This window comes from Astyanax mexicanus, chromosome 1 (genome assembly GCF_023375975.1).
Source record: "Astyanax mexicanus isolate ESR-SI-001 chromosome 1, AstMex3_surface, whole genome shotgun sequence".
NCBI lineage: Eukaryota > Metazoa > Chordata > Actinopteri > Characiformes > Acestrorhamphidae > Astyanax > Astyanax mexicanus.
In genome coordinates, this window is record NC_064408.1 from 9,407,929 (window position 1) to 9,419,965 (window position 12,037).

The 12,037-nt window shown below is 34.3% G+C and overlaps 1 protein-coding gene across 1 annotated transcript in view; it reads left to right on the forward strand.

The window, feature by feature from the left end:
* The first annotated feature begins 8,552 nt into the window (after nt 1-8,552).
* Nucleotides 8,553-12,037, forward strand: part of trabd2a (TraB domain containing 2A) — a 121,564-nt gene continuing 118,079 nt past the window's right edge. The window contains exon 1 of the mRNA XM_022668810.2: nt 8,553-9,157. Coding sequence (XP_022524531.2) covers nt 9,050-9,157 — 108 coding nt within the window. The 5' untranslated portion in view covers nt 8,553-9,049. The remainder of the gene's footprint in view (nt 9,158-12,037) is intronic.

The window sequence follows — 12,037 nt, forward strand, 5'->3', positions numbered from 1 at the left end:
CTCTCTCTTCTCTCTGATTATCTCTCCCTCTCTCTTATTTCTTTCTCTCTCCTCTCTCTCGTTCTCTCTATTACTCTCTATTCTTTTTCCTCTCTCTTTTCCTTCTCTCTCCTTTCTTTTCTGTCTCTCGTTCTCATACTCTTTTCCTTCTCTTTCTCTGTCTCTCTCTCATTCTCTTTCTTCTCTCTTTCATTGTCTCTTCATCTCTTCCTCTTGGTCTAAAGAACAGAAAATCTGAATTAGGCCAGTTTATCTGCTGTGTATATATAACCTTACAGAGTAGCTAATGCTGCATTCACAATACAGATAAAACAGGCCCAAATTTAACTTTTGATATTAGTTAAACCCATAGACTGTGTATATGTGGACAGAGCATCGTCTCTCAAAAGTGAAGCCACCACAGGTCGGGCGCCCCCTGCTGTTCGGTTTCAGAAAGCTGTGTAACCCCAGCCATCCCCATAGGTTTCAATGGTGGACCAATGAGTATATGGGCGGGACCATAGACTGTGTGTATAGCTCTGTGGAGGCAGCCCTCAGTGGCGGGGTTATTTAAATGAGTAGGCTGTCTCTCCAGTCTTTCTCCCTCCTCTAGTCTCTACTGCACAGACTCGGGTTTCAGGATCGCCAACATGGCGGAAGATTTTAGCTTCATTTTCATTAAATGAATGGGAACGCCGACACGGCGTCCATCTTTTTTACAGTCTCTGATTTAACCAGATCGATCTGCTGAACTGACCTGCATCACCCAAGCAACAGCATCCCATGCAGAATGTTCCTCAGTTTTTCTTTATGATTGATAGACTTCTATTATATGTCAAATCTCAGTTCATGTAAAACTCGCTGGAGGACAAACAATAAAACTCTCTGTCAAACTGAATCCTGTTCAAGGATGTTGTTCGTTTTACTTGCTTAGCGGGAGCACTAGTTACAGACAGTGAGCAGAAATAAAAAATCCACTAAACACAGAGGCCACGCGGGTCTCAGCAGGGTAAAAAGCATTTCACTGCAGTAAAGGTCCGTAAACACACACTGCGGGATGTGTGGAGCTCTGATTTGCTGCGGGATTATTTTCCTCTTTCCACAGATGGAAGTGAAAGATGCCCGGTTGAACTGTCAGCTGAGCGGCTGAGCTGAGTCTGACAGAGATTGAAGGAAAATGTCCAGCAGTTTTACGCAGAAACAGAGTTTAAAAAGGTTTTCACAGTTTGTGAAGCAACTTTGATGGTTGTTTTGCAAAATCTTTCATTCTACAGTGAAGAACATATTAAATACAGCTTAAAACCCTTAAGTGTAGATTCATTATATACTATATGGACAAAAGTATTGGGACACCTGCTTAACCATTGTTTTATCTGAAATCAAGGGTATTGAAAAGAGTTTATCCTGCTTTTGTTGGAGTAACTGTATCTACTGTACAGGAAAGTGTTCTACCTGATTTTGGAGCATTACTGTAAGAAACTGATTGCATTCAGAGCCAAGAGCTTACATGCTGTCACACTTGTTTACAGGAACTAGATAACTATAAATGGACACATACATAATAATTTACTGAACCTTAAAGTGTTAAACAAACTAAACTCTTGCTCTTCCTTTCTTGGGGTGGTCCTGATGAGAGCCAGTTTCATCATAACATTTATGACTGTGTTTCGAACTGACTCATTTATTAAAGTATATTGTCTTCACTTAGTTGAGTAGTTCTTGCTTCTCATAATATGTATTAGAGCATTACTCAAATAGAGATATTCACTGTATACTTAAGTATATTTAGGTAATTAACTCTTGATGAGTTCAGCACAGCTGTTAACTGAAAGCCTGAATTCCAGGTGACTCTACCTCATAAAACTGACTGAGAAAAAAACAGCAGAGATGTGCAAAACTGTCTAATCTAAGCAAGAGGTGCTACTTTGAAGAAAAAATATAAAAGATATTCTGTTTAATGCGGAACAGTTTAAAATAATGACCAACTGAATTTAAGGTGTGTCCAAATCTTTGATTTTTAAACTTTTTAATATTCATTTAAATATGTATATAGTGTATGTCATATACTATTAGTGTGTAGTACACAGCCACATTTCCTCTGAATTGTATATTTTCTAAAAGCAATTTTAAAATACATTGCTGGCCTAGATTTTGGACACTGTTTCCCTAACAAGGAGAGCCTGTTATCATGAATGAGATGGCATGTCAAATGTTTACAAACGGATTTTTAAATATTTAAATACTTTTAATAGTCTTAATAATATAAAATAATTAATTGCTTTTTAAACTCTATAAACTGCATTATTAATCTATTTTATTGTCATTATATCAGTGGAATAAAAATACAATGTCTTAAATGACAATAATATTATATAGAGCAATTATTTATGTAAAAAAAACTTTACTTTAAAACACAAACTCAGGAAAGGCTGGTTAATGAGCTGATTAGATATGTTGTTGGGAGGAGGTAAGATGGTAAATTGTGAATAATGTACAGCAGTGGGAACTCCAGCAGCTCTAGAACTGAGGAACAATGGTCTGGGGCAATTTCTCATCACCACTAGATGGAGCTAACAGCAGATGTAGTCGTGGGTTTAAGATTAGGGAGTCAGATGAGAGAAATCTCTCATAGGCTATATACAAAATAAAACATATACAATAAGTGCAACAATTATTAATGTAATATAAGCAGTAACTGATATATATATATATATATATATATATATATATATATATATATATATATATATATATATATATATATATATATTATTCAGTAACAGCTTCTATACATTTTTTAATACCTACAATAAATTAGTCAAAAACGACAGTACATAATTTGGTACCTTTAAAATAAGGCTTTGTCATAAACAGTTTAAAAATTATGAGTTTTTTTTTTTATTTTACCAAATTAAAAACCTCTAGAATATAATCAAGAGGAAGATGGATGATCACAAGCCATCAAACCAAACTGAACTGCTTACATTTTTGCACCAGGAGTGCAGGAATAAAAGTATCCAAAAACAGTGTGTAAGACTGTATAAGTCTATTAATAGGTATTAATTAGGTTGTAAGTAGTCAAAAAAACAGTTATAAGCAGTAATCACACATAAATAGTAAGCTGCCATTTCCTAAATTAGGCCTGTTATATAACATTAGTTATGTTATATGACTGATGGAAAAGACAAAGTAAGATAAGTATATACAAAGATCTGAGGTTTAAGAGTATTAATAAATGTGAAATCACTATTTGTCAAACAACAGGCCACTGTTTCCCTTTCTATCTATGTGTTGTGCCTGCTTATTAATGTTTTTAAAGTATTTACAACCATTAATAAACTCCTTATAAGTACTACAAGCTATTTTTAAAGCCTTTATATAGGAGCCATATATTTTTACTTACTAAATTGTCCAGTAATTACAAATAATCGTTTAGTAACTATTATACATTGATAAGTACGTGTGACAAAGTATTCGATGCATATAAAAATAATTACTGTTATTAAGTGTACTACTACTACTATATAATATTTAATTAATGATTTATTAATTTCTTGAAACTATGCTATTGGTATAAACTGTTTAGTAGCTTATTTCAGGAAGTTATTCAGTGGATATTATAAATATTTAAGTTCATCATTTATTATCTGCTATTACTGCAAACCGTTCAGTAACTACCATAAACTGTGAAACTATGAAAGATTATTTGGTCGTGGTTTGGTGATTTGGTGAATGGTGACTGATATAAATGATTCAGTGACAGGTTATTCATTTTATTCATTAATTATGAAAATTCAGATTTAATTTACAAACTAAAAATAATCAGTTTTTGTTTATTTTTGTTTATTTTGTCAGTCCAGTTTAGATTCGACAGTGTGATCAGATGATAATCAGATATTATAGCTCATGTTTCTGTTGTTATAATTGACTTTTTTTCCAGTGTTTTTTTGGTTGTAAGTCAGTGGTGTTGTAAGGCAAGCAGTTTAGCAGCTTTTAAAGCAGCTAATGAGGTTTCACAGTGTGTCTCCATCATTTACCAGGTGCAGATTATGCTGTTACGTTTTGCCCCTCCCGTCTCACAAATTACCCACCCCCCCCCCCCCCCCCAGCACTTCACCCCTAACATGTTGTTTGCTCAGACGTCTGCACCCGTCCTCCAGAGAGGTGTATCTCTACGGCGTGTGAAACCTGCACCAGCACACACACACACACACACACACAGCCTGGGCCTCAACAGTCTCCTAACAGGCTGCATTGGGATGTAAATGATATGTGGGTTTGGGGCACATTACCAGAATAATGTAGCTACAGGATGTCCCGCACTCAGCCCAGTCTGTTAGCCTTACCACTTCACTAATTAGTGCATTCCATTAACTACCAAATCCTGTCAGCACACACACACACACACACACACACATATATACAGCTCTGAAAAAGTTTGTTTGATTTTAACAAATTGAAAACCTCTGGAATATAATCAAGAGGAAGGTGGATGATCACAAGCCATCAAACCAAACTGAACTGCTTGAATTTTTGCACCAGGAGTAAAGCAGCATAAAGTTATCCAAAAGCAGTGTGTAAGACTGGTGGAGGAGAACATGATGCCAAGATGCATGAAAACTGTGATTAAAAAACAGGGTTATTCCACCAAATATTGATTTTTGAACTCATAAAACTTTATGAATATGAACTTGTTTTCTTTGCATTATTTGAGGTCTGAAAGTTCTGCATCTTTTTTGTTATTTCAGCCATTTCTCATTTTCTGCAAATACATGCAATTTGAAATGTTGTCTGTAGTTTATAGAATAAAACAACAATGTTCATTTAACTCAAACATTTACATATAAATAGCAAAATCAGAGAAACTATATATGTATGTCCAGCTTATTATTGGTCTTGCTACTCTTCTATAACCCTCTATAACATGGGCTTTCATCTGGTCTCAGCCCGGGATCCACATTGTCATTAAGTCTCTCATGATCTCATGGTCATTAAGTCGTCACCCACTTATAGACTTATAGAATATAAGGTAACACTTAACAATTATGGTCACAAATTACTTAAACCAGTACTAATGACAGTAAAAAACACTGATAATTAGTAAAGTAATGGCTCAATTAATTACAAATTTGGTACTAGTTAAGACAGTATTAAACATTGTTAAATTTGAATGCTTCATATGTTATACATTATAATAAATTAAGACATTAGCTAAATGATTTTGTAATTTTAATAATGTCTTAACTAATGTCAATTAATACTTTTTTGAGATGTTCTGTTGTAAGTACTGTTAATTAATGTACCCTTATTGTAAAGTGTTACAGAATACAAACCAAACAGATTTAATTTTTTTTTAAAGCCTTCAAAAAGTGCACAAAATAAATAAGGCAACACAATTTGATGTTTTACTTCTCTGCATATTTCTGTCTGTTTCCTCCAATATAATAGATGAGTACAAATCAGATGAGCATTAATCATTAATTTAAAAAAATAATGTATTTATTTTTTACAAGCTGTTCGCAACCCGCCCGGAATGTGTCCATGATTAGTTTCCATTAGTTTTTGTTTCTTGTAATTACTAATAATTTATACTTTTTATATAACAAAATATGTATTTTCCAGTGTTTTGCCAATTTATTATCCCATTTGACCAAATGATTAACTTTTAATTTGAAAAAAAAAAAAAATACATTTGTTATTTTTTTATTGGATTTATTTTACAGTTGTATATTACAGTATTTTTGAAGTATGTAACCTACATATTTACAGAACCTTTGAAGTATGAAATCCAAAGTTATCTGATTACCCAAGTGCAAGTAAACGTGCTGATCGGATTACTGACAAAGTCTGTTGGTTCTTCAGTTATCAGACCATTAAGTGGGTGTAAACAGACTCTAATTGAATCTAATTGACATGTTTCTAAATTATTTTTATCTTAATTTTTACTCCATAACATTATACTAAATATGTCCTTCCTTTGGTTCATGTATTTGTGAAAATGTATCATGTCAAAACAAAAGAACCACAAACCAACAAACCAATCAGGGAGCAGAGGGCACTTTAGTCTGGACTTGTTTTGACCTGTTGGACACCCAGCTCTCCAGCTTCCCAGTTTCCCAGTGCCCAGGGCAAGTATATGACTGCTCAGTACAACAGCGTTAAATAAAGGGGTGTCTATGCATGTATAAATTATGGAGTATATGAAAAATACATAGTGAACCTGTGATTAAATCAATATTTTATTAACCTAAACTTGTAAATAAGCTGTTATTTAACTAAGCTGTGAAGTATGGTATGTATGGTATGTATAGCCACTTGGTTCTACCCAGTGGAAATGGCTTGTCTTCAGCGTTTTGTTAATAGACATCAATCTCTGACTAATTAATGAGATTGTTTTAAAAGATTACTGAACTAAGAGTTACACCAAAATATATCCATCAAATTATTTGAGATTGTTAAGCAACTCAGATGCCACATGTCACATCATGGTACTTTTACATTCAATACAGACAGTTTCTTTTGTACTTTTACTCAAGTGCAGATCTAAATGTTGCATATTCCGCTGAATCTGTGCCATTTGCACCCCCAGCAAATTACATGTATAAATGTGCACACAAAATAACTTTAAAATACATTTTATTATTAAATATAGTGTCTTGTACGTTGACCTAATTGCAAAAGTAAGAAAAACTATTAAAAATGTTAATAAAAACTGCTTAAAACACTGAAGAAATAGCATTTGTTACCTGCCCCCACTCTCTAACTATAAACTTTACCATGATGTACAAATATAATTATTAAAATCCTCCAGAGATGTATTTTTTGCATTGTTGTGTGACTCCAATATATGCTTTTAAATCCAATATATGCTTTAAAAATATTTTTCTTAAAATTAAAATTTTAGTTTAGTTTAGTCACTCAGTCCTGTTACCATAACACATTACCACATTACCACATTACTACACAAAAATCTGCAACATTCTCAAAGTCACATCTACAACATATTTTTATTAGTGTACATTTTAGTTAATGTAATACTATTCATCTTTTTAGGTTTTTCAGATAAAATTACTGAAGTAAAAGCCAAAGAAGTTTGGTTTCAAAACACACACATGCACACACACACAGCATATCTGTTACTGAATGTTCATTCTTGTTACCAAGTGTTCATTCCTGTTACCCAGTATTCATTCATGTTACTTGATAATATATTTTTTTAGAAAAAGTAAAGGTAAATACCTTTTTTCACTTTTTTTAGTTTATCAGTTATTCATTTGTTTAACAAATTGCATGATAATACATTTGATCAATTTCAGGTTTGGGTTCTCTTTTAAAATATAAAAAAGCTTTGCATCTCTTAGAAAAACACAACGTGCATGCATATATGGTGATAATTTTGTCATCAGTATCAATTATTTAAATATGCAGAGAACCTTTTCTTTAAAATAAAGACTTTCTTGAGAGAAAATCAAAGAAATTAGTGGACTTACATAGTTTTTGTTAACAGGACTGAGAAAAATGTAACCATATTCATTTTAGAAACCTTGTAAAACTTAAGTAAAGCTGCCTGAGACTAACCAGTACATGTTTTAGATAGTTAAATGTATGTGTTATTGGATTCAGAGTTGAAAAAAAAAAGTTGAAGTCTACTACTACTACTACTTGTTTTAAAAAGAGTTACATCAAGCAAATGGCACCCATTCTGTGAATTGGCCCATGTAGGACTTTTACTACATTTACTTTTTCACCCTGGATATCTGTATAACTCAAGTAGGCTACATGAGTTTGTACATGTTCACCATTGTTTTGTTTTTTTACACTTTCTCTCCGTGCACGTGTAAAAGCTACATCTAACCCCATTCACTCTGGCTTTGGCATTGTTTACATCTCGCTAGTTTAATGAAATGCATGCACGTTGTGAAAACGTGTGAATTCCCCTTTAAACGGAGAAAAGTGCAGGAAAAGAAAAGTGTGTGTTTTGCTGGAGAGAGAGAGAGAGCACGCGGACCCTCACGCTCCTCCTCCAGAATGCGCGCTTCAATCAGATGATTGCGGGCGCAGTATGGGAGCGCGTGGAGGAGGCATGGGGGTGGGAGTGGGGTAGTTTGGGGGGCATGAGGGGGTAAAAAGTGCAGCTCTGTCAGAGATGCTCACTCACTCGGCTTCAGTGCGCTTTCAGAGCCGCTCCTGCTCGGATTAGAGACGGGAAAGTGGCTTAACTGGGTTCAGAAGACGTCCTGTTACACTGACAGTAACAAGTAACAGGCTGGAGTCGGTTAAAGTTCGTTGAGGCGAGCGTTACGGTTTGAATTTTGGATTTAAGTGACGGTTTGGACTTTTAAACTTGCGTTACGGTGGGAATTTTGAATTTAAGTGACGGTTTGGACTTTTTAAACTTGCTTTTCGGTTTTAATTTTGAATTTTGGACTTTTAAACTCACGTTACGGTGGGAATTTTGAATTTAAGTGACGGTTTGGACTTTTTAACTCGCGTTACTGTGGGAATTTTGAATTTAAGTGACGGTTTGGACTTTTAAACTCACTTTACGGTTCGAATTTTGAATTTAAGTGAACTCACGACTAAATCTAGCGTGTAAAGGTGTAAAGGATGTGCGTGTGCTCGGTTTAAGCCATGTTATGGCTACGTTTTTACGGTTACATTGTTACTAGTTAGCGCACAGTTACAATATAGCTAACAAGGTTAGGTTAACTTGGTTAGCGTTAGCAGTGTAACTTGACTAACTAGCAAATTTCTAATTTCTTACCCACAAAAACACGTTAATATTGGTATAAACACATTTTTACATGCTTACTTTAACTTTTTTAACTCCGTCCAAAACGTGGAATTCCTCAGTCCTTGGAGATTCTTGGACAGGTAGTAACGTTAAGGTAATAACGTTAACTTAACAGGTACGTTAACCCTATAACGTCACCACGTTCATGCCCTCCCTCCCAGTATGGCGAACCCCCACCTGCTGGACGTGCTGTTAAAAGAAGTGGAGTTTGGAGATGAATCATGAGTGAAAGCAGCAGAAATCAGAACCACGCAGACTGAAGATACACGCGGAGAGATGCTGCTGCTGGCCTGGGGAGCGATACTCCAAGCCTGCCTCGCCCTGGTGGTGGAGGCCAGCCAGCGGAGCCTGAGGGAGCCGGCCAGCTGCGACCTCAACAGGAAGGTAAACCCCTGGAGAATCTCACTTTCTTACTGAGCTTAAACACTAGATGTGGAAAAAGTGGAAGCAGCACTGTTTAACTACCATCAGTCTTCTTAAAAAGTCCGTCTGTGGCCTCAACAGAAGAGTAAATTACCCTGAAAATGAACTACAGTGTAGTATAGTTGTTTTTTTAAGCAGATTTAAGTTTTCATTAAAGAACTCATGACTTTGTATAACTTTAAAAGTAAATAGAAATATTAAGTTAAGCAAATATCAAGTTTTGGATTACATAAGGGATTCATACATGCTTTAGTTTCAACAAGTGACCTTTTAATGAATGAAAAGTGCTTTATGTTAAAAGCTGTAAAAGTGATATTATATCATGGTACTATAGTTTTGAGCGATTTTGAGTTTTCACTGAAGACCATGTGACTTAAAAAAGCTTTAAAAGAAGTGACTTTAAGGAATGTTCAGGCTCTGCAGAAGCCCTGTCACGATCTAAGACAATTATTGTCAAGTGAAATTATGTAAAAAAAAATTAAAAGTGATGTAATATACAGCTCTACAAAAAAATAAGAGACCACTTCAGTTTCTGAATTAGTTTCTCTGATTTTGCTATTATAGGTTTATGTTTGAGTAAAATGAACATTGTTTTTATTCTATAAACTACGGAAGACATTTCTCCCAAGTTCCAAATAAAAATATTGTAATTTAGAGCATTTATTTGCAGAAAATGAGAAATGTCTGAAATAACAAAAAAGACGCAGGAATATCAAAATAATGCAAAGAAAACAAGTTCATATTCCTAAAGTTTGAAGAGTTTAAAAATCAATATTTGGTGGAATAACCCTGTTTTTTAATCACAGTTTTCATGTATGTGGGCATGTTCTCCTCCACCAGTCTTACACACTGCTTTTGGATAACTTTACGCCAAACCTGAATTCAAGTAGTTCAGTTTGGTTTGATGGTGGTGATCATCCATCTTCCTCTTGATTTTGTTCCAGAGGTTTTCAATTAGGGAAAATCAAAGAAACTCTTTTTTCCAGAGCTGTACATTCACAGATCCCTCACATTTGACATGTTTTCATATCTGGTATCAAACAATTAATTCAACAAAGCACACTAGTACACATAAAGGTGCTTCAAATGGTTGTTTGATGGATGCCACTGATTAACCGTTGTTGGGTCCAAAAAGAACATCAAACAACCTCATAGAATCTCTAAGAATCTTTTGAAGCACCTTTACTTTCAAGTGTAGAGCATATAAATGCATTAGTCTAAAAAACACAGATGCATCAATAAATAACTTGCAATATACTTTGTTCTGTTAGTTTTGATGTTTTGCTGGACAAATGTCAGCAAAAGAACCCTTTTTTGGCATTTAATGCAATTGTATCATTATCAATGAATCAATACATTATTTTAACCATATTTCAAGATGAACTGTATGCAGTTTTGTTCACTAACATGCCATAAATAGCATAATAATTAAGTAATAAGTAATTCGTTACACATACAAACAAGTCTCTCTCAAGTCTCAAAGTGAATTGCAAAAGTTTAAGTGGTTCTATTACAAATAAACCTGATGAATAAAATTGTTATTTCAATGCAAAGCTCAACCTAAAAGCACTAAAAGAGGCCAATAGGAAATAACACTTTAGTGGGTGTTTATTCAAAAGCTGATAACTGGCGTAATGGGCCGCTAATATGTCATTAAAGCAGCAATACACACTGGAGCAGTGAGAACACCGACATCCTAATAAACCCATTTCACTTAAGTGCTTCACATTAAATGAAATTGCATTAGCCTCATTGTGTTTGATTGCTTTCAGAGGAGACAAACTTTTAACTCTTTCGGTTTAATATGTGGGCACCATATAAATAATACAATAAAAGTCGCTACATCAACAGCCTGCATGTTTCACAAAACATCACAGGGACATGGAGTGTTTAATCTTGACCGGTGAGGGCTCTAATCTGCAGTAATGGACAGGATGCTGATTTTACTTAATTTAAGTAAATCTTCAGCTGCTCCATCTGGCCATATGAATAGTACCAGGCTGAAGAGTTAAAACAGCTTTACTTATATCAAGCTGGACTCCTTAGTCCTTCCAAGTCCTGCTATTGCTGTTTGGTGTCATTTATGAGAAGAAATCATGGTGTAAGAAAATATTAAAATTGTATTGCACTGTGATATTTTGTTCCATTTTCCAAAACAGTATTGATTTTTAATTATTAGTTTATATGCAAAGATTGGTGTCAGAGGTGATATGTAGTCAGAGATGTCTGTTCTTAATACTAAATACTCTAAATGCCTACTGTTATGGCAGCAGATCCAGTATTTGTGTCCTTCAGGATTTAAGAGCACTCATAAAAGTAATGGACGCGTGAAACCATGAGTTCAACAAAAATAAGTCTTTATATAAGTGCTCTCAAAACCTTTACTCACTCAGCTAGTGCTCTACAAGATCAAGATCATCTTTTTTGCACACTATCAAAATAAGAGTCCCATGTTAAATTTCTGTTCAATAGGGCTAAAACTAATGATTATCTCATCTGATGATTATTTTCTCGATTAGTCGATTCGTCAACATTTTTTTCTGCATCTTTATCAATCTTTACCATCTTTCCTCCATCTCTAAAACCAATAGAAACAGCTGAACATGAGATTTAAATTTAAATGTCTCCAAAACTTTGTGTAATGTGGTACTATTACAAATTACCAATTAGTCGACAATGATATTTGTAGTCGACAAATATAAATAATCCACATTGTCGATTATATCGACTAATCACTGCAGCCCTACTGTTCAATTGAACTGACATTAAGATTACTTGCATGAAATAACACAAATATTACAAAATACTTATGAACAAATAAAACAAATATGAAATCTTATT